The sequence below is a fragment of the Anopheles maculipalpis genome, chromosome 2RL, assembly GCF_943734695.1.
Source record: "Anopheles maculipalpis chromosome 2RL, idAnoMacuDA_375_x, whole genome shotgun sequence".
Taxonomy (NCBI): domain Eukaryota; kingdom Metazoa; phylum Arthropoda; class Insecta; order Diptera; family Culicidae; genus Anopheles; species Anopheles maculipalpis.
In genome coordinates, this window is record NC_064871.1 from 64,024,558 (window position 1) to 64,047,649 (window position 23,092).

Here is a 23,092-nt window from a genome sequence, read left to right on the forward strand (position 1 = left end):
TGGCGATTCAAAGATACGCACAAAATCATTTATTTATGATGGGAATACGTATGATTGATTTATACGTATGATTAATTCGTTCGTAGTGTAGAATGGGATCGTGCATAGAACAGTTACGAATACCCTTGGAGGGCATGCCGATTTAACCTTAATTTGCTTTTCATTACAAGAATACATAATAAATCATTGTTGTAGTTTTATCTAATAAATCTAAACCTTTCTCTATAGACATTAGTCTGTCGCTATACTTAGTTTATTGAAATATTTATACAACTATATTCGATTGCAAGAATTTGACGTTTTTGTGGACCGTTACCTCGCTACACTTTGGTAAATGGTGCAAATCAAATGGAAAAATAACGATTTGAGTAAGTTGCTCATGGGATTGGAGGTCAACAAAGGAATCCACAAAATTAGCTTTTTTACATGCAAATATCATTAATATTCATGACATTAATTCATGAATCCATTTAAGCTCATGTAACTGGCTCAAGTGAATCATAATAAGTGACAGGATATTTATATTAAACTCCATCAAGCTGGTTATTGGGAATGTCTGTTAATTGACCATCATTCCTAATCAGTTCCACGATCAAAATATTTCAAAAACGCTTGGGTTAAAGAACGGCGGATTTAATACTTGTTGAATCGTCGATAATAAGTGCAATAAGGCTCAAGGGTGCTGACTCTGAAACGGTTATACTACAAACTGAGAAAACTTCATAGTCTTTATAAGACATTTATAGTCCCTGGTGCAGAACGGCTCTGAGATAAGAATTCTAAATGAAACAGACGAACTCGAAAGGACGATGCTCGGAAGAATTGTTCGTTTCACGTGTGTAGAATTTATTTAGAGGATCCTTTACAACGACGAGTTGTATGCGCTATGTTGTACGCATTAAACTCGCTAGGCTCTGGTGGGATTGTCACGTAATGAGAATAGCACCGGACGACTCAGTGTGTAAAATTTGTATGACGTCCATATGGACAGAGGAGACGCTTAGGTTCAAATTCAGATGATGATGGTGATGGAGTTGATGGGCAGTCTGGTTGTGAGGCGACAACGGCATGATCGCATTCGGACTATTCCCTCGTAGTAGGGACTGACTGTACTACTAAGTGTTATCAGGAAGTCTAGTAAGCCATTCGATGGCTGGAGTGACATTGAAAGTTATTAAGCCAGAAGAAGATTTTTTTTTTCGTTTGTTTACAGAGGCTTTAGTTCTCTGAGCTTACTTTCACCTCTCTAAAGAAGAAGGATGGGGCTGATTCGGTCATCAAAAAACAATAAAACATTTCCGCATGGTCGATATGACCTCTTAGGTAGTTAAGACTAAACTATTTTGAAATTATAGATACCATGTAGCCGGACCTTCAGGCCTAGCTATAAATCCTCACATTTTGCTCTACCTTCAAATGCAGTATATAAACGGACGTAGGATGAATCAATAAACAGATAACCAAACATTGTCCTGGCAAGCTATTACTTTTGAAAGTAGTAATGCTTAATCAAACGATAAATAAATGTTGCACATACCTTTACATTTACTCAATTTAATCCTAATTGCCCATTGATTGCGCAAAATAACTGCGTTTCAGCACTAGCAACTTTCGTTTCCAGACGTTGGTGACATTCAATTGACAAAGCCTTACTGCAGCTACACTTTTCACTTCGCCGAAGATCTGTCACTAGTATACACGATCAATGCCTACGGGCCTTTATACAAGCACTACATTAACATTCATTTATCAGCTTGTAAATCATTAACTGGTAGATAGCGGCGTAGAGCTTTAATTACTTTGTTTTCTTTGGGGAATGTTTTCTTGGTGGGATATTATTGCATTGTTTTGTAACTGTTCATTTGATAACTTTATGGATTTGTTTAATCACACTTTTAACACTTTTTACCACCGTTACGCACGACCAGAAATAATGAGATAATATATTGTTTTAAAGCGTTAATAAACACTCACTGTAAAGAATTAAAATTACATAAAACTTTTGAAATTGAACCATGATAAAAACTTATATGTGAAATACTGTCCAACAACGTAAATGATGGTAAGATAATTTGAAATTTTAACATCATGAAATGTATTCGGTCAAAGTGTCTCAAGCAAGAAGTCTGTCTTGTAATGCATTGTTATGCATGGTTAATAAAATTTTAGCTGTAATTATTCTTCTTCTACCTAAAAAGCACACTTCTATTTTTCAATAAATATTATTAAGCACTGCAGCGTGACTGTACTGGACTGGCTGCAGGCCATAAACGTTGCTTAAGACAAACGTGCTTATCTAACGTAATGTCATTAAATACAACTGTAAGCCCAGAAAATAACACTCACAGATTCTCCTCTCCACTCCTTTGGCACTAGCAAACCAGCAAAGAATTATTGAAAAATATTGAATTACATAAGCCCAACCATTGTCGGCTAGTTGCACAACTGCTAGAGCATGCCGATTGACATTGCAAACATTTCTCAACTCAAACCTTGTTTTCGCTTTTTTCACAATTTGACCGATTCTGCAATTTTCCACTCACCAGCATTCTCATTTCGCATTGTGTACAAATTAGATTTTAATTATTAATCATTCTACACTACTACTGGTGGCGGTGGTGGTGATGGTCTGGTGTCCAGTACGCCACGGCCTGTACTACATCAGGAAAACCGCGGAAACTACCTCAACCGAAACGGTAAGAACTGCAGCAGTGCCTGTGAGCCGAAGCACTTTTTCTTTGCCTTGTCTACTTTTCCAACAATATAGAGGTACCCGCCGCGGTCGTCTGTAGAAGGAAAATCTAATCAACTTTGTTTCATTTTTCTTCAAACCCTCTCATTCTCTCTTACGCTCACTCGTGTTTCTCTTTCTTTTTTCCTCTCTCGCTCCTCTGTTATGAAGTGTAGTAGTCCTTGCTCGTAGTATAGCTAGCTCTTTCATTATATTTTTTGCTATCCTTTTTAGCTTTTCGCTCTCAGTCAAACCTTAGTTCGTTTTGTATCTCCTCTCTCTCTCTCTCTCTCGCAGTAGTGGGAAAATGGCTCAGTAGTCGGTTCGCACAAGTAGGTTGCCTCCAATGGCTTGTCTCATTTTCTCGGTGGATTTTTTTTTATAGCAATTGGAAAAATGCCTCATTACTGCATCGCCGGAGATGTGCGCGATATTTGTCTATGATTATATGACGACATGAGGTAGGTTTTCGAAAGTAACATATCTAAAGCTTAGTTTTGCAAGAACCTCGTTCCAACAGCACATCTAGAACCGGCCGAGGAAAAGGTCGTGAAAAAAGCATTAAATTATCCTGTGTGGTTTACAATGCCTGGCTGCACACGTGAGATTCTTGTTCCAAGACTTGCTGAATTAAATTTGGCCGAAAAGTGTTAACGAAACGAATCCTTTTCTGGTAAGTCACTGATTGCAAAACACATCCACATTGTCACGTAATATACTATACACTTCCATCATATATTACTTAACCTAAAAAAAACTCCATTCTCATAGTTCTACTTTACGGTCACAACGTCACACTGCACTCGGGGAATGTTCCACTCTCTATTTTTTGCACAATTATCTACATTGAACAGTGCTTTAGATCGTCCTATAAACCATTATATAATGGTGAAAAGCTTTTCCGAGCTCGCCAACCAAGTACCGATAGCACTTCCATGGTTTTCTTTCGTACCAGTATTAAACAGGCGCGTTCAAATCATCCTGTAAGCTCAATCAACCCGTAACTCCATGTCGGAATCAAAAATCGAAGGCTGTTCGATTATCCCTCACACTCATTGAACGCCAAATTACCAAATAACACAACAACCGAAAAAAAAAACAATGTCACTTGTAAAACACCGTCCTTCACTATTCCGGCCACACCAGTGCACGGGTGGCGGTACTACACCTTTCTCCCACAAATGCTGATGTCCTTTTGAGCACGGGTGCACATGACGAACGGACACTAGCTCCGCCCGAGAACGATCCCGAACCGTACACACACACACACACACGTTCGCACGAAAAATCGTGGAAAACCGAGTACGCTTCACGCGAGAAGACTACTTCTGTTTTCCACCGCATTCAACTGTGTGCGTGTTCGCGAGCGTGTTCAAGTGTGTGTGTGTGTTCATGTGACATAGTGTACGCGAGAGAGAAAATTGAAGAAAAACTGCGCAGAATACAACGAATGCGTGACGTCAAGTATGTACGAGCGTACTGAGGGCGATGTATTAAAATTCTCACTGGTCTGGCACATTTGTTGGACGCCGGAAAATGTTCGAAATGTATCACAAAAACCTTCTGATTTTTTTTTTCATGGGCCTACATATTTTTGAAGCTCCTTAAAAGTGTTACAGCCTGTACTGTAAGACCCAAAAAATCCATCTGGTCCTTTCTTTTTAAGTAACTGTTTAGCAGAAAGATTGTTGAATCAGTCCCCCAAAACTAACCAACACCGATAGAAGCAAACCCCAATACTAATGCCGCACAGGTCCTGAACTCGTGTGTCACTTGACGCATTTCATTCTTCAACTTCAGAAAAAAGGGGGACTTTCGATACAGTCTCTGCGTACTTGTACGTTGTGCTAGGGAATGCAGTCAACCTGCCAGTCACAGTCAACAAAGCAAAGGGAAGTGAATGCGTACTAACACTACCGTACTAGAGAACTTCGGCCCACATTATGACACACATTGCGTTTGTACAATTAATATGTTTTCCAGCTGGTCTTATTGTGCTGTACCGTTTTTGTCCTTTTCAAAACATGCAGGACAGTGGGTGGACTTACAAATCGATCGATTGGTCAACAGAACCAATCTTTAGCAGTTCAGTATGCACCGGTTTCTGTTTGGGTCATACATCCAAGCGACAGATGGCTGTGGTTATGTGTGTGTGTGTGTATGTGTGAAGTGGCGAAAGATGACTCATTGTTTCGGTTTTTCCAACCCTCCCTCTAAAGTTTCCACTTCTACGCGTTTTGAAGGGTGATAACGGCCACACACACACACACACTCTTATACCAGCCACGCGAAGGGCAGCAACTCGGAAGGCTGTTTTTATGGCGGCTAGACGTGTACACAAACTAAAATGAGGTGGATATAATTTCATTGTAATATGACACTGATATGCTAGGATGCAGAATTCAGTTGCATGAAACCAGTGCGAAGATGTCTCGAACAGTATAAGTAAACGATTTGTATAGGAATATAAATTGTAGTAATACTTGTTGTAAACGGCACGCCATCCTTATCTGTTGTTAAATTCTACTATTATTAATTCAAATGACACATAAACCACATCAGGCATTAGACAAGGTCGGGATCTAGAAAGGTTGTAGTACCAAGTAGTAAAATTGTACCTTTTGTTGACTTAACGACCTGAAAGGTCATGCTAGTCAGGTTCATGACTTAATAAAATTATGTCCCTAGACCCGATACCCGAATCCTGCAGGAGTCGATGTCCGGTCCTACCGTGTGAGAACCGACGGCGCTATCGCATCTGCCTAATAAGTAATCTGCCTCGTAAGTAATAAACTTAACGATAAACAAATAATTCCAGCTGAAAGATACTTAGGTAGTTATAGTGTTAAATAAATATAACAAAGTTTATGAAACTTCATGTTTATGAATTAATACTAATGTTTATTAATGATACGTATTAACTTGTGTTAATGTGATCGATTCGATTTGGTACAATTGTACTACAACTTTAGGTGTAATCCGGTGGTAAATGCAACGCCAGCGACGGTTTTCACACGGCAGGACCGGAGTTCAAATCCCATCCCGACCGTTCCCCCGTAGTGCGGACTGGACTATCCAACCAAGTGGTATCACCAAGTCTAGTAAGCCATTAGATGGCCGGCGTGATCTAATAAAAGGTCGTCAAGTCAACAAGCGGAAGAACATTGCAACTAGTCTTGGGTAGTGAGCTCTAAAGCTACCAGGAAGCATCACCTAAAAAAAAATTGTCAAAATTTGCTCACGCTGTGAGTTTACAGAAGGTAGCTCTTCGCCCTCACGAGGTAGCTCTTTGTACTCTTCAAGCTCTTCTCTTTCACAAAGTAGCTCTTTGCCCTCTGTGAGATCGCAGAGCTACCGGAAGGCATCACCTCAATAAACTGAGAAAATTTGCTCACGTGTTAGTTTACACCAGGTAGCCCTCACGAGGTAGCTCTTTGCACTCTTCAAGCTCTAGGCCCTCAAGAAGTAGCTCTTTGCATTCTTCAAGCTCTTCTCTTTCACAAAGTAGCTCTTTGTCCTCTGTGATATCCTCTTCTAGCGAGGTTGCTCTTCGTACTCTTCAAGCTTTTCAACCTCACGACTTAGCTCTTCACACCCTTCGAGCTATTCGCCCTCACGAGGTAGCTCTTCACCCTCAATGAGCGCGGAGCTACCGGAAGGCATCACCTCAATAAACTGAGAAAATTTGCTCACGTGTGAGTTTACACCAGGTAGCCCTCACGAGGTAGCTCTTTGCACTGTTGAAGCTTTTCGCGCTCACGAAGCAGCTCCTCGTACTCTTCAAGCTGTTCTCTTGCACAAAGTAGCTCTTCGCCCTCTGTGAGATCCTCGCCATAGCGAGGTTGCTCTTCGTACTCTTCAAGCTCTTCGCCCTCACGATATAGCTCTTTACGCTCTTCGAGCTATTCACCCTCACGAGGCGGCTCTTCGCCCTCAGTGAGCTCGGAGTTACCGGAAGGCATCACCTCTCACATGTTAGTGAGCAGATGCCCTCTACTCTTTAAAAAGAGCTACTTCACACAGCACTAATTACAACTTATCGAAAAAATGGTCAAAATGTCAAACAAGTGAATCAAACTTGTCGGAAACCCGAAATGAATGAGTGATTTTTTTCTACTACTACTCTAAAAACTACTAGTTAAAAATGTCTTATTCTTCGATTAATATCATTCTTAGATGTTTTTATTCAACTGTGGCTATAGAATTAATACTGCGTATGGTGTTACTCCGCTTGTTAATGGGATTTAATTTCGGTCCTTTTGTGTGCCAGTGCTTGGCTTAAAGCATGTAGTTTTTGGGGTAGTGAAAATTGCCCATTTGGGTAATTTTCGACCTACGAATTTCATATAGGAAGGAAAGAGAATGTTACACAGTTGAGCTATTACAATGAAAACACCAAAATAGGAAAATGAAGTTCAATAATAAGATGAAATGTACGACAAAAGAAACGGAACGGATTGCGTTAAACTGGGCAATTAACTTTCGTTCTAATATTTGTTTAACCAACAAAATGTGCGACCAGCTAGAGATATCCTCACGCAACACTTAAATATCGATTTAAAACATTAGACTAAATACCTTCAATTCGTTTTTTTTTTTATTCAACTCACCCCTTAGCGTAAGAATTACTATATTTTCTGTGATTTAAAAGAGGTAAAAATAGAGAGAGAAACAGAGAGAACGTTTGTTGCTTTTCTGCTCTGTTTCCTTCCAGCACCTGTACATAGTTTTCATAGACAGCTTAATTTGTTGAATGGAAATGGAAAATGTACATAACAACCTCTCTGTGGTTCAATCTCGAATGCTCGAACGCACCGTGGGTTTCACACTAGGCGTATTCGTATGCATAATTAAGTAGACACACAAATAACGAAACCTCACCACAAAGGGAAGAAAGAAGTAATCAGAGCACAGGCCAGCGATGAACCTGACCAGCAGCAGTAAGAATCGAAATGCTCCACTGAGAATTTAGCGCAGCTCGCAGTCAGTGGCCGGAAACTACGTAGACATAAAGCTCAATTAAAATGGCTGCGAGTAGTGGCGGACTTCAGCTTTGGTTAAACCTCCGAACCGGGTTGCAATGCACACACACACAATGTTGTATTTGATTAGAGCACCACGGTCATCCAGGGCGTGACGTGCCGGACAGAGATGCCGGGTGCCAAGGTGTGGGGCTACGGTAGTGGGCTGAATGCTCAATAATTGCTCACAGGAAGTAGTAAAGTAAGGATAGAGCACACAAGAAAAGCGAACCAGGTGCAATATTGTTCCACGAAAGATGTGTAGTAACATTTCGGGGAGAATTACAGAAATTGCTTCGAGCCGAAAACAAAACCACCCAAAGCATAACAAGAAGAACTCACGGAAAGGAAGAGATTCGGTACAATCACTGCGGTAAACGGGAGCTATAACAGTAAACTAATCCGATGCATTTATTTTCACATCAGTCGCAATCTGGCCCACACCTGAAAACGCCATAAGGTCGTTTCCACTGCCTGTCCGTCACGTGGAAAGCGGACGGAGGAAGTAAAGGTGGTGGTGCTTAACTCGTAACCAATAAAGGAATGTTGGACAGCATTAGACTGTGTTTGCGTACCGAGGATTAAACTTTTGTGGATGTACATCAAAACACTTTACAGCAGTTTTTCAGGAATAGTTGTTCATTTTGACTGACCGTAAAATAAATCCGGATACATAACAACAGTCCTGTTTATTGTGTTTCTGGAGGCCGAGGTTGCGAGATGCCGAAGTTTCATAATAAATCAGTTCATACTCATAATCCACAGCGCACTTCTGGGCTTCGCCATCAATTTGCAAAACGTGTTTGCAAACGTCGCATTGAGCGACGTTTAATGCATTCACAAATAGCTATCCAGACGCAGCCTGTATACCTCTAAACTCGTCATACTTTTTCGCAATGAACGGATCAAAAGCACCTTCACATTTAGGTCTTAGAACCTTTGCTTGCCCGCACAAGCACAACACGAGCAATATTATTTCTTCCAGCAACGACGTTCCAGCATATCAACAGGCCTCCCCATACTTGCTACCACCGCAGGCTGCACAGTATCGGGAGCAAAACGATCCACGAACCTTCTCCGAAAAACAAATCATTCCGACGACTGATGACGCAGACCGGGATCTCGATTCACGCATCCAGGGAACGGATGAGGTACACAATATTGTACAATTTTGTTTTCATTTTGCTTTATATTTATTCATCCCGCAAGGGCGAGACGCGCCTTACGACGCTAAGACGAGTTTTCAAACATAAACCTGTGTAAGCACAACGCACAAGTTGCTAAGAAAGGCAGCAAAACAAAAAAAAATCCACAAAAGCTCACAACAGACGACCGGTGGTGGTGATTCCGAAATGGAGACATTTGGGACATGTCATAAGAAAGACACAAGTCCTAGTTTGCGTGAAAGGACACCTCCCTAAGGGAAGAAAATTTGCCTCCCACAGTACAGCAGCCGCTCGCGCGCGTGTGTGTGTGTGTTAGACGACAGGCACCGCGTGGTCGATGTTTCTATTTCATGAATATATTTATTTCTTGTCTTGGATCTGGGGAACTTACCGCGTGGAGATGTGGCATTAGGACTGCCACTACTTAAGGCAGAAAAACATATCGCCATCCGGCTCAAGAATCATTGTAATGAAAATTGTGTATCCTTTGGCTTTAGGAGTGTGGCGTGGTCGGTCTCGTGTGTGTAAACATCCATTTTGCTAATACATTAAAGAGCGATATGGTTCACTTGGGTAATAGTAGTTCAGTAGTAGTGGTTTTAAGTAGTTCAACAGTAGCACACTTCTAGGGAAAATCCGTTAAGGACAGATTTCGTGAACTCTGTTACCTTTCGATCAATCTCATTGGATATGTGTGTGAAATGTGTGACCCCGTCTAATCGAATGCCACTTTAATCTCAATCTAGACTAAAGTCCTATCGATTTGCGGTGCAGCCAGCTAACCGCTAACGTGTAGCACCACTAAGTAGAAGTAATCGAAGCTAGTGATTTCTGTGCTACAAAATTTGTACCTAGCACCTAGGTAAAAACCATGGTCGAATTCAAACCACTCCATCTGCACCTTCTTGTGTGTGATTCACTCATGGTGGGTCTATTATGGTGATTTCATTTAAATTTAATATATTCTCGCTGAATGCAGCAGCAGAGGTAGACCTCACAGCTCGAATGATTCTAAGGCTTTCGGTTCAGTACGATCAGTAACCACCCTAACCTGTTCTACCTGTTAACCTCTGGTAGCATGAGCTTTCAACAACTCCAAGCCTTTGGCCAAATGCCAGCCGTGCGAGGAAAACTAGTACGCGGGATGCATTTGCATTTGCCTAGGTTAATAATAGCGACTAAAACTCGCTCGCTTCGGCTTGTTGAAATATTCTACGGACATGCCGACAGGAAGATTCGAAAGCGCAGCGAAAAACCTAATGCGGTAACTGTGGCTCTTTGGCACTAGATTTGTGTGAAAACTGGAAGTGAAGCAGATGCCCAGGCATTCGGTTGGGCCCGCTGCTGATGAGAATTTATTGATGGTAATAATTTCTACCCTGCATTTACCTGCAACCTTTGCCAAATGTGATAAAGTGTTGATTATAATGTCTTGTTAATGTTGATTACGCTGGATAGCAAATTCAAACTTCGCCACGTCCTTTTGTAATGGCAACTTGTTATAAAACAACTGCCACAAAGTCCAAATTATTGATTCACATGATCCGCTTCACTTTCACGGTGACCCAATAAACTGTACCAGGGCTTTATTTCTTTAGAAGAAATAGCATACAAAGCTTATATTCCACTGCTGGTACCCTACGAAGCGTGTTGGGTGGAATGACTTCAGATAAATAAAAATAGTCTCCAACGGACCGGCAACAATGCGGCGTCGGAAACCATGCAAACGCTCACGGCAACCATTAGAAGAGTCCGGGATAGCACAACGACCGGGACAATGTTACTGCTCGCAACGTTTACAAGGCACCGTAACCGAGCGACCGAGCATGGCAAGGGATAGATTTTCATTACAAAAATCTCGGCTTAACGAGGCAGCAGTTAGTACAAGATGTCCGTCTGCGCCGTCTATCGCTGCGTGATACTTTGTTTAACTCGGATTGCTTTTGGTGTCAAACACTACAGGCTACAAGCTGGTCAACGATCAAGTCATGGTGGATAACCGTTGCAGCAATTGAATGGAAAAGGAAAATAAATATTTAACATTCAATAGTAGATGAATTGATTCTTGCGTTAGAGAAGAGTGAGTTAAGGGTTCAGGTTAAAAGGATACTCAAACAAAATACCGTTTGAAGTTATATATAATAACATTGGAAGAAGAAAGACTATAATAAAATGCACTTACAATACCTTTACAATTGTTTTGAAACACTCCTTCCACCAGTTCCGTCCAAATTGCATACAGAAATTCCCACAAAAGACAAACAGAAGGCGAAGGTTGCGCTGGTACTATAGAATATTAAAATCGATTCGACCCTTATAACGACCTCCATAGAACGATACAACAAGTTCTCTTTTGACTTCACTATCATCATCAACCCACTCAAGCGCGCATACAGTTCGAACAGCTATAAGAAATCGCGAGAAGTGCTTTTTTTGCGCATAACCACTAGCTTTTTTTATCCCCCAGGTCCCTCTTCAATAAGACCCGACTCCAAATAAAGGGTAAAGCATCACGATGCATCTGAAATATACATGAAGCATTCAGTTCGGTGTTCAGGGACAAGAAAAGGAGCAATATGCTAACAACCAACGAGAGCGTGCCCGTCATAGTAGATGCGTTATGAAAAAGGATCGATCGTCTCGAAGCAAATGTTCGTTTCTCGTGCACTAGTTAAGCGGTATATAAGGTGTCGAATGATTAATTTTAATCATAGAAACGTATTACATGATTGCATTTCTTGCAGGAGGCATAATTTTATAGTAATGCCGCTTTATGGATCATATTGAAGCAAATTAGGTTGAAGCATATCATGCACTCGAACTCACAGTGACCGGAATTCGTCAAGCTGGTTGTCAACGATTAGCACTTATTTAGCCTTTTTCCAAACATTGATTGATGTAGCTGTGTAAAGCTACTTGCAAGCCAAAGTATATACATTTAACATTTAATGTTGTAAATGCAGTAGGGGAACCAAAGATGATATGTGGTTTACGGATACCAGGTTTTCCACTTGTCCTGACCGGTTACAAATCCCATCCGGATCTAATTCCCGTGCGGAAAACTAACTATCCAGAGCTCGGCTAAGCCTGTCGGCTATTATAATTGCAAAGAAAAAGCTACATAACATATTAAATAACAATCTACTCTACCGAATAATGCAAACACTCTTACCGTTTTGTAATCCAAAAATAAAAATAAACACTAACGAACCACAAGGAACTGCTAATCACTCACACTTCGAAAACTAGTCGGAAAAAAGTCCTCAATTCTCACGCACCCCGTCAAACACTAATGCACTACATGCAGTTGCGCTTCAATTACGCTTCCGAACGAATGCGTTTTTACACTTTTGCAAGCAGATAAAGCAAAACAGTCTCCGGCGGACAAAATATCGTCGCAAATCCATTCAACAAAAAAATCAACTGACCACACTGCAGTGGACGATCATGCTCCTTGGACAATTTGGGAAAAACAACACTGTACCAAGGAACCGACGCGTGCTACAAGGCTCACCATTTGCGGTGGGCATGCGCACTTCTGCTCCTATGACAACAACATCCCCATTAGATTCGAATAAAAAATGCGTTACGGTGTGTACTCGGTCGGTGAAGTTTCCGCCGCTATGCCCGAATCCAAATTGGCTTCGTACGCACCCAACGTTGGTAATTGTCAACCATTTCAAACGGACCGTTTCACCGCTGGTTCGAGTTGCAACAAAGCCTTAAATTACAGTGTCCTCAATTTTTCGAGCTTTGTGGCGTTTATCAGTGCGCCGATAGATAACAGAGAGAGAGAGAGAGAGAGAGAGAGAGAAAAAAAAACACAGTGATGTACGAAAGTGCGCGTCAAGTGCAAAGAGACAATCAAACATTTTTTTTTTTGAAAGTTGTTCTCCATAGCATCTTTGAGACGCGTGACATTATCGTGCAAAGATAAGATTGCGTTCGAACGGTTATTGAAAACATTTCACGAGGACGCGTGCCGTCAGTTTACGATTGAACAATACAAGCAATAGACGCTACCGATAGTAAAGCCATGGCAAATTATAAGCTAGGTGAGCAATCGTCGAGCAAAGTCCAAACGGCTGAACGACCTGCAGAAGATAATCCGGATGTGTCGGCGAAAGAAATAGTAAGTGTTGAAAGCCGTGAGAAGTAGCTTGCTCTCATCCAAAATCTAATCTGTACTTCCGTTGCAGTTTCAAAGTATCAAGGGTCTGAATCTGAACAGCTATGCGACACGTAAATCGATAGCACAGGGCTTGCTCGACCTGGCGCTGCTCACAGCCAATGCATCACAACTGAAGTACATACTGACCGTTGGAGAAACGCACGAGTTTTATCATCTTCTGCTCGTTCTGATCATTGTTTCGATTTCGTTACAGGTAAGAAGAAAAAAAGCTACAAATGCGATAGATATTTATAAAGTTTCTCGCTTTCTTTCGACAGCTCCTTCAAGCGCTTCTCATCATTGTGCTGGCAATCGTTTTCGACATTAATAAGGTTGAAGAGCAGAAGCGGTCCGATATCGTTAACAATGTGCTAATAGCTTTTACGGTGATCAGTGTCGTTGTGAATGTGATAATCAGTGCGTTCGATATGAAATCTCAATCGGATGTTTTAAAACAAAGTTAAGCTATGTAGGCTTAAACCATTTCTCGGCCCCTAAGAATACCATAAACTACAAATAAATAAAAAACACTTAAAGCACAATATCCAGCAAATTTGTGTTATAGTTGCATCGAAAGTGTTAAAGTGTAGACATTACTATCTCACGTGATGATAAATTGTACAATAAAAAAACAGAAGATTGCTGAAACCATAGACCGACAAAACATTACGGCGTTATCAGTTGAATTGGAGCAGCCGTGATCAGCACTGCTCTGACTAAACGAATCGAGGAACTACGATTGAAGATTGTGTTTTTATTCTGGGGAAAGACGAAACCGTATAATCGGGAACAGATGCGTGCCACCAAACAGAGTCGTATGCTTCTTCAAATTTAGTATAAACCATCGCTTTATCGTCCAGATGTTGGCATCCATGAAGAATATCCTCGCCAAGATAGATATTGTTATCGAAAACTCATCGTCCATGTGACAATCGCTTCGTGAAAAATTCGATGGCGTTCGTGAAAAATTTCTTTCAGGCGGTAGGCGCGGCAAGGACATTCCCAACTGACCGCAGCAGCGATTAGTACACTTTTTGGGTATATCTATCCCAAAACCCCTTTCACCCCGGAGAGAGAAAGAACTGATTAATAATTCTAAGATCTTCTGAATTATATTGCGCATTGCTATAGAATATAAAATTTCAAGGGTAATCTTAAGCTGTATAGAAGATATCGTTAGTTAAAAAATTACTATTAGCATTATCTTGAACATCCATGATGCCATTAAAGCCTTGTATAGAAAGCTTTGTACAATATTCTTTGCTTTTCCATCTTGACTTTACGGCCTAAAAGACCATGCAGGCCATCGAATGGCTTACTAGACTTGCAGATACCCCGATCTTGTCGTGTGAAGACCGGTGTCGCTATCGCCTCTACCGACGGTTCGCTCCTACAGTATACTGTTTTTACTACCAGCCAAAAGGGTGGAAGAATTATCCGATTAGGATTTTGTATTGGCAATGTCTTGAGCAAAAATGCCACCAATACCGAAATATCAGTAGACCGCGGAGTAGTAAATCTTTTTGTTGTGTTTAAATATTCTTTCAGTAGAGGAACGCATAGTAAACTTGAAGAGAAAGAGACTTGGTGGCAAATTGGTCTCATCAGATCTCTCTCAGGTTTCCTTGGTGTGTAATGTATTCTGCACCAGCAAGAGTTAACAATCGGAATTTATTCAGTATACCTAAAACACCTATCCCGTTCGATACTTTGCATATTGACTTTTTAGGCCCCTTACCATCTGTTCATTTAAAAAAGAAGCATTTGCTGGTAGTAATCGACGGTTTTACTAAATTTACAAAGCTATATCCTACAATATCTACAAACACACGTGAAGTCTGTAACGCTCTTAAGCACTATTTTTTTTACTACAGTCGCCTTAGGCGCATCATTACCGATCGCGCTACGTGTTTCACTTCGGATTCTTTTTCTAATTTTCTAATGTCTCGTAGCATTACTTGCTGGATAGGTACAAATTTCTACCCCATCTAAGCATATGACAGATGTCACCTGGGAAAGCATTGTTCAACCTGTTCAAGAAGAGAAAACTATTCATTCCGCCAAAGTACTTCGTTCAATAAACACACACGCTTAAAACGAAGACTGCGCTGTATCTTGCATTTCTCCCTTCCAACATTACTTACATTTTAAATGCAACAGGATCACCTCAGGCGAAAGGACATGTGGAAAGGGTGAATCGTGTCCTAAGACCAATACTGAGCAAACTTTCAAATCCGGTAGACCATGCAGATTGGAGTGCTCAGATACCTAATGTGGAGTATGCTCTTAGCAATACCATTCACACATCTACACATTTTGCTCCATCAGTTCTTTTATTTGGCATTGAACAGAGAGGTCCGGTGATTGATGAATTGACTGAACATTTGGATGATATAAATAACGAATCGAGAGTGGATTTAAACAATATACGATCCCAAGCATCATAAGGAAACATCAACAAGTTAATGAGCTAACATAAGGAAACATCAACAAGTTAATGAGCAAAAACATCTATCGAAGTGTAAAACTGCCCCTGAATTTGAAGAAGAAGAATTTGTGGTAATTCGAAACGTAGATAACATAGTAAACTCAAACAAAAAGCTTATCCCTAGATTCAAGGGCCCCTATATCATACACAGACGGCTTCCGAACGACCGTTATGTTGTTCGGGACATCGATGGGTGCCAACTGACCCAACTGCCTTATGACGGAGTACTGGAGGTGAATAAGTTGAGAAGGTGGATTGTGCCATTCCCGGGCAGCACTTGACTTCCTTTTTGTATTTTTTATGGCAACACTTAGGTTGTAAGTTAAATTTTAATGTCAGGAAAGGCCGAGCTGTAAACATCTTAAGGTTACAATAACCTTGGGTTGTGAGCATCTTGGGTTTTTGACACATACGATGACCGAAGAAGAGACAGTGTGCGAGCTATCAAAAGAAGAGAGAATAAAATAAAACCTATGGAAAAGAACATCTCTTAACCTCCTAGCGAAAAATTTACCGAAAATCCTTATGTTTACAATTGAAAAATTTAAGCTATAGTTTTTACTTTTTACTAGCCATAAGGACAATAGTTTTAAATAAATAAGATAAATAGATAAGCCACATCCGCAAAAGCTTTGCACTAAAATTAATCACTTTTTGCATACAGTGGAGAGGCTATTGTAGTCTCAGAGACTCAAAGTCTCTATAAATAAACGAAAAAAAAAAAATATCAAAATCCGTCCGGGTCGCCTCCCGGTACACTGGACTGACTATCCAGTTGCAGGTAAAACAAAGTCCAAAGGCAAAAACTTCAGGCCAGGTCCTCTCAAGGTACCAGGTTTTTAGTATTGTATATTATTGTATGTATTGTATTGTATCCCAAAATGCAATTACGTTTCTCATATGTTCTGGACCGATTAAAGCAACATATAATTTTAAATGATATTGAAATCAAATATTGGAAGATCCATTTGAAATATGTTCTCTCTAACCGCCTTCGAGTCGGTATTTTGAAGAAGCGTCACGTTGAGTATTTTTTGAAAGTGGCAAGTCGATAGCTTTCGATGCAGTCCTGAGCTTATGTTTTCAGCGAAACACACTCAGAACCACCAACACAACAAACAATTGTAAACATTACGAACCATCATAGATTTTCGCGGGCTTTTCTGCAGCTAGCATTCTCTTAAGTCTACCGGTAACCTTCATAGAGCGAACAAAATGTTAAGTAAATGGTCATGCACTAGAAACTCAATGCACCAGTCTAGCATCACCAAACTCAAGAGCAAGCGAAAGATTTTGTTTTAAATTGCTCGACATGCTCCAGCGAGGGGAATCCTGCTCCGCCGTTGACCGTTTCTACGGCATTAATGAATCTTCAGTGCGCTACATCAAATAGCGCGAAAGTAAGATAAGAGCGACAGCTGCAGTTTCCGTGAGCAAAACAACGATGCGAGTTGCGTCAACTAGTTTCGTGGATATTAAAAAGCAAGGAAAATAATATGTCACTTACGAACAGCGGAATTTGTAGACAAGCAAAAATCATTTTCCACACCATTGCTTCCACGAATGGAACAAACAGTCCACAAACTATCCAAATTAATCCATTCACAACCTGCAATTCACTCGATTAACACGCAATGTACACCGCTCCGCATTATCGTTTAATTGAGAGCATTGTTCTTTCTCATTTCACAAGTGAACTTGTTCCGCCTATTGTTTGGCCCACAGTGCACTAACTTTCACTACGCTCTGGTCTAAAGTTTGGTGAATTAAGTGTTTATCGTGTTTTCGCGCATCACTAAGTGATCAGCTGTTTTTCGGTGTGAGCATCACCACGGTCATTAACCCTGCGCATCATGGCCGACCTGTGCCTATCCTGTGCCCGCGCTCCTTCCACGGATGATCTCACGTACACTTGTGACGGCTTTTGCAAGCGTTGGGCTCATCGAGCGTGTCTCGGTGTGAGCAGCGCAGCCACTAAGGAGCTCACCAAAGGAGGTTCTCAACTTCTGTGGCTGTGCCCCACATGTTCTGAGTCTCGCCGCAGCAGTCGCACAATAGTATTGGAGGAACTTACCGCTGCACTCACCAAACTCAAAACACAACTAACTTCTGAGTTCGAAGCCCGCATGGTCTCTGTCGCTGAGACCCTGAAACGCACCATGATATCGTCTCTGGACCAATACAAGGTTGCTCGTCTTGTGGACCGCTCCACACCATCCGCTTCTGATACTCACCCGCTGCTAACCGGCACCGCACCGATCACAACACCGGTTGTGTTTCATGCCGTTTTGCCACTGCCGCCCGAAATCCCAAAATTTTGGCTCTATCTTTCGCGCTGCCGTCCAATGGCCACGACTGAAGAGGTAGCGGCTTTCGTCAAGGAGCAAACTGGTTACGAGACCGTCTCCGTTACCAAATTGGTGTCGGCTGGCAAAGACCCCAGCACGCTGACTTTTTCGTCGTTTAAAGTTGGTATGTCGCTGGAATATCGGGAAAAGGTCCTGTCTCCATCTGCTTGGCCAATCGGAACGGTGTTTAAGGAGTTTACAGATAGCCGGAGCGCTCCCAACGCAGTTCTCTCAGCCGCCTGTCATCACGGATACTGCCACTTCCAGCAACAGTGAATATACAACTAACACACTGACCAACCACAGCGCGCACCTGTCCTCGCTACCACACCGTACCCAGCAACAGCAATAGCAATAGCTCAACACATTCATCTACGCAGCTTAACATCTATTATCAGAATGTGCGTGGTGTTAGATCTAAGCTAACAGATCTTGAACTCGCCCTAAGTGTGGTCAATCATGACGTCATCATCATGACTGAGACATGGTTAGAGGACTCAATTCTCACGTCGTCGTTCTCGGATGGAAAATACATCATTTATCGGTGCGATCGCTCATCAACGGGTAGCAATCTATCGAGAGGCGGTGGTGTCTTAATCCCTTGCCTATCTAAGTTTTCTTCGTCGCGATTAGATATCCCCGACAGTTCACTTGAACTTATTTGGATCCAAATTAATCTCGGTGAATTATCTGTGTTTCTGGCAGCGATTTATTTACCTCCGAGTGTGAGGTCGAGCACCGTTGCTCTAAACTCTATCTTCGACTCTATTTCTACAGTACAATCCAGCGCGAGGGATAAAGATGTGGTACTTATCTGTGGAGATTTTAATCAACCATCAATCAAGTGGACACAGCGTAATGGTTATTTCGTACCATCAAATTCTTTACCTTCCTCCACTTATTTTTCTGACGGAATGATTGGATGCAATTTAAGGCAAATATCAGGAATAGGTAATTCACTTAATCGACAATTAGATCTAGTTTTTATTTCTGAAACCGCGACGCACTACATTTCTCCCGTCTCCCGTTCAATCGATCCAATCGTTCCTCTAGATAAGTATCACCCCGGTTTAGAATTTGATTTGATCGCGATTATTGAGAGCTCCGACTGGTCCTTTCTTGATTCACTAGGCTCCGTGAACGATGCGGTGAATCGATTTACGTCTATTGTTAATGCCATCTTCCCTCTATGTTGTCCTATTTCCAAACTCCATACTTCTCCACCGTGGTATGATCGAACCCTACGTTCACTGCGCACAGATAGATCACGAGCACTTCGCAGACTACGTCGATCGCCTTCCGACTTTAACCGGCGAATATTTAAATACTCGGCTTCAGCGTTCCGAATGTATTATCGAGCAAGGTACAGACTATACATTGGAAAACTTCAGTCCCGTCTTCATCGTCATCCGAAGTGTTTCTGGTCTTGTGAATAAGCGTCGTAACTCCTCTTCCTTTCCCTCCTCTGTAACCCTGGGTTCGATAATAGCAGACAATGCGGCTGACGCCTGTACTCTTTTCGCTGAGCACTTCTCCAGTAATTTCTCTGTACCGGCGGGTCAACCGGATCCTTTGTCCGAGAGTGCATCGTCTTTTCCCAGCTACGGTGGCTCTGAACTCATCAGTTCTGATGCTGTTGAAGCTGCACCATCCAAGCTCAGGCCTTCCTTCTCTCCCGGCCCTGATGGTATCCCTGCCTCTGTTCTAAAAAAATGTAATGTTGTGTTTGTTCCAATACTTGTAAAGTTATTCCGCATGTCCTTATGTTCCTCTATATTTCCTGATTTGTGGAAGCGTGCTTGGCTTGTACCTATCCTAAAAAAAGGTAATCCGTCCTTGGTCTCAAATTACCGCGGCATCTCACTTCAATGTGCGATATCAAAGGTGTTTGAGCACTTCCTTCACTCATTCCTTTTAAAGTCCTCCAGGCCGTTTATCATCCCTCAGCAGCATGGATTTCTTCCCAACAGATCTACCACTACTAATCTTATGTCATTCACTTCTTTCATCTCCTCTAATTTAGAATCCGCTACTTCAAGTTGATGCCGTAGATACTGATTTTAAATCGGCTTTCGATCGCGTCCCTCACTCCTTACTTCTTTATAAACTACCCCAATTAGGCATAAGCCACTTCTTTGTCTCGTGGTTGCGTTCTTTTCTGTGTGATCGTTCGTATTATGTTAAGTATAATAACGAATTCTCCTACCCTTTTTCCTCCTCTACGGGCGCCCCACAAGGTAGTGTCCTTAGCCCTTTGTTGTTTGTTATTTTCATTAATGATGTCCGTCAGTAATGATGTACCGTGTTTCCCAATGATTGCTTCTTTTGCTATGCAGATGACTTAAAAATCTTTCTCCCTATTTACTCTGATGAAGACTGCGAGTCTCTTCAAGGCATCCTTGACTGTTTCTCTAATTGGTGCGCTCGTAATTCCCTTACACTCTGTCCCGACAAGTGTAAGGTCATTTCCTTTAGCCGATCCCGAACTCCCATCAGCTACCCCTATGCTCTTGAAAATCAGTTTGTTAGCCGAGTCACGGCTATCAAAGACTTGGGAATCTGGTTGGACAAAGATCTCTCCTTCAACCTCCAAATTGATTCCGTATTGAGCGTATTGAGCGGGTAGAGCGTTCGTTTACCAGGTTTGCAATACGCAAATCACTTGGTGAGCTTTCCCTCCCCCTGCCTCAGTACGAGTCCAGGTGTCAGCTGCTGAAGCTGGATTCGTTGGAAACTCGCCGTTCCCAGCCCCAATCAACCTTTATTGCCGCTCTACTTTTCGGTCATGCCGATGCTCCTGCTTTGTTATCATGTGTTCCATTTTACATCCCTTCTCGTGTCCTTCGTAATCGTACCCCTCTTGCGATCACAAGTCGTCGTACCTCAGCAGGGCGCAAAGACCCCTCGTGTGTGCTATTCGTCAATTGAATTCCGTGGTCCATTTGTTCGCCTAAGTTTATCCATCTTCCGGTCCCGTCTTAAACATTCTTCCCAGCTTTCTTCCTCCCTTATATCCTAATTCCCTGGCGCTTAGCAAAGTCAGGTTTAGGTTTAGGTTTAGGTTTTAGCGAATAAGTAATTTCTGTAAACCCGCGAGGCAACAGAATTAACAATAAAAAATAAAATAAAAAAATAACTCTAGTAACGTATGGTTCTAAATGCCTTATCAATATTATTGGAATTTTTTTTCAACACAAGCGGTGTTGACAATAGGCACTGGACCGTCATATTCAATTGTAAAAAAAAAAAACGTATGGTTCGAAAAGTTTCAGAAACGAATTGAAAAATAATCTTCAAAGTGCATCACCTGTTACTGCAGTGGAACTTACAAATTTAAAAGTAAAAAAGCTAGTTGAAAGTAGCTCCGATGAAGAAGATAGTGAGTCGGAAGAAGCGTCCATTATTGCTGATGTTAACGAAACGCAAAAAGGAACACCGATCAAAATTGAAGCTGATATAATGCTAAACCACCTTACAATGGTAGTTACATTAACAAAAGAAATACAGCGAATGGCACAGGATTGGGATCCACAGGAAACTCGTTCAACGCAATTCGCCAGAGCAGTACAAGCCACCTTATCAGTTATGAAACGTTACTAGAGGAAAAGAATAGTGGAAATCACTCAGCATCTGTTGAAAATTATAACTACAGAGGGCGTAGAAACGACGACGATTACCAAAAAGAGGATACAAACAGCTAGCTAGCAAAACATAAAGCACATGGACCATCTTCATAAAGAAAAGTAAACACTTCATCCCGAAAAGAAATCAATTTCAATAATGTTTGTCATTCAACCGAATTTTACATTATTTACGCTTGAGGAGCAACACTTGCCCTTTCGACCCATCCACAACGATGCCGTCGTTATATATAAATTAGGGGTTCCGGCTTGAAAGAACTTGAATTTTGAATTTTTTTCTAAGATGATCCAGGAAGTTGCCTCCTCCGAATCTTTAACGGCAGTTTGAAAGCATACAAGAAAGCCCATCTTCCAGGCGCCAGAACTTAGTGTTAGTCTAGGACCTTGGCAGTTTTTCTTTGACTTGCGAGTAGCTTAAGAATAAGCATGCCCAGTACTTAGTTTTTTACTAACTTATCAAGCTTCGCGGTCTTGGCCTGCTCCAGAAATCATCCAAACTGCTCGCAGTCCAGCGCCTTCGTCTGCCAGTCAATTAACCCGGCCTTGCTGGGTTAATACCTCCATTTGGACCTACCACGCCTCCTCTGTTCATGTGGACAACTCTAAAAGACTTTACGCTGGGCTGGGTCGTTCGGTGTCATTTTAATGAAATGACCAACCCACCGTAGCCTGATGAGTCTAATTCGCTGTACGATAGTAAGTTCATCGTACAGCTCGTAGAATTCGTCATTGTAGCCGAACCTCCATTGTCCTTCCACACATTTGGGCCAAAATTCCTTCTGAGGATCTTCCTGTCGACCGCCGTAAAGATGGTTTCGTCAGTTTTGAGTTACAATTTTTTGAGTAAAACAGTTCCTCAGGCAGTAGAAAGAGCGTTTGGCAGCCAGCACCATAGCGCGTATCTCAACATCAATGCTGTTGTCTGTGCTGACATTTCCCCTATGCGTATGTCGGGATTTGTTAGCAGGAACGTTGGTGATGCAACCATCAATTTGGTTATTGCCTCTTTAGTCTCCAACTCGAGATTTTCCCCGGCCGGCTCGATCCTCATATAGGCTTTCGCTATATAGTAGAGCCTTAAACCAATTATATCTCTTCATGTTCATTGTAACGATATATTGTTATCTCACCTAATAAGTAGCCTTAAAATTACTGAACTTCTACAGATTTGGCACATGCTGAAGCTTCAATGAGGAGTTGATTTTTTCCGGAAAGAAATGAATAAAAAGATAATTTCCCTCTGTAAGTTTCCGTTTATCTGTTCTAACATATACTGAAACATTCACAACGTTCACAACATTTTTACTGCCTTATGTTCGTATTGTAATTGAAAAATTTATATATATACTACTAATTTTAATATTGCCAGTAGAATTTGTATTTTTAGAGATTATAATTAAGTATTATTTTATCGCAATTCTCGAGCCCGGAGAGCCATTGTATAGCAATATCATTACTACATACACAACAATTACCCTGTTACATTAGACTTTTAAGTAACACATATAGAACTGCTTGACAATACG

The 23,092-nt window shown here is 41.5% G+C and overlaps 3 protein-coding genes and 1 pseudogene across 3 annotated transcripts in view; 3 read left to right on the forward strand and 1 right to left on the reverse strand.

Annotated features, from left to right (window-relative positions):
• LOC126556283 (histone H1-like) overlaps positions 1–23,092 on the forward strand; it is a 591,209-nt gene that overhangs the window by 550,440 nt on the left and 17,677 nt on the right. The gene's annotated exons all lie outside the window — the stretch shown is intronic.
• Positions 1–23,092, reverse strand: part of LOC126556056 (rab11 family-interacting protein 4B) — a 314,228-nt gene that overhangs the window by 138,361 nt on the left and 152,775 nt on the right. The gene's annotated exons all lie outside the window — the stretch shown is intronic.
• On the forward strand, positions 12,955–13,564 carry LOC126567361 (ninjurin-2-like). The gene is made up of 3 exons (XM_050223587.1): positions 12,955–13,050; positions 13,112–13,303; positions 13,368–13,564. The coding sequence occupies exons 1-3, from the start codon at positions 12,955–12,957 to the stop codon at positions 13,551–13,553; spliced, it is 474 nt and encodes a 157-aa protein (XP_050079544.1). The 3' UTR covers positions 13,554–13,564.
• Positions 16,793–21,626, forward strand: LOC126567363 (uncharacterized; annotated as a pseudogene).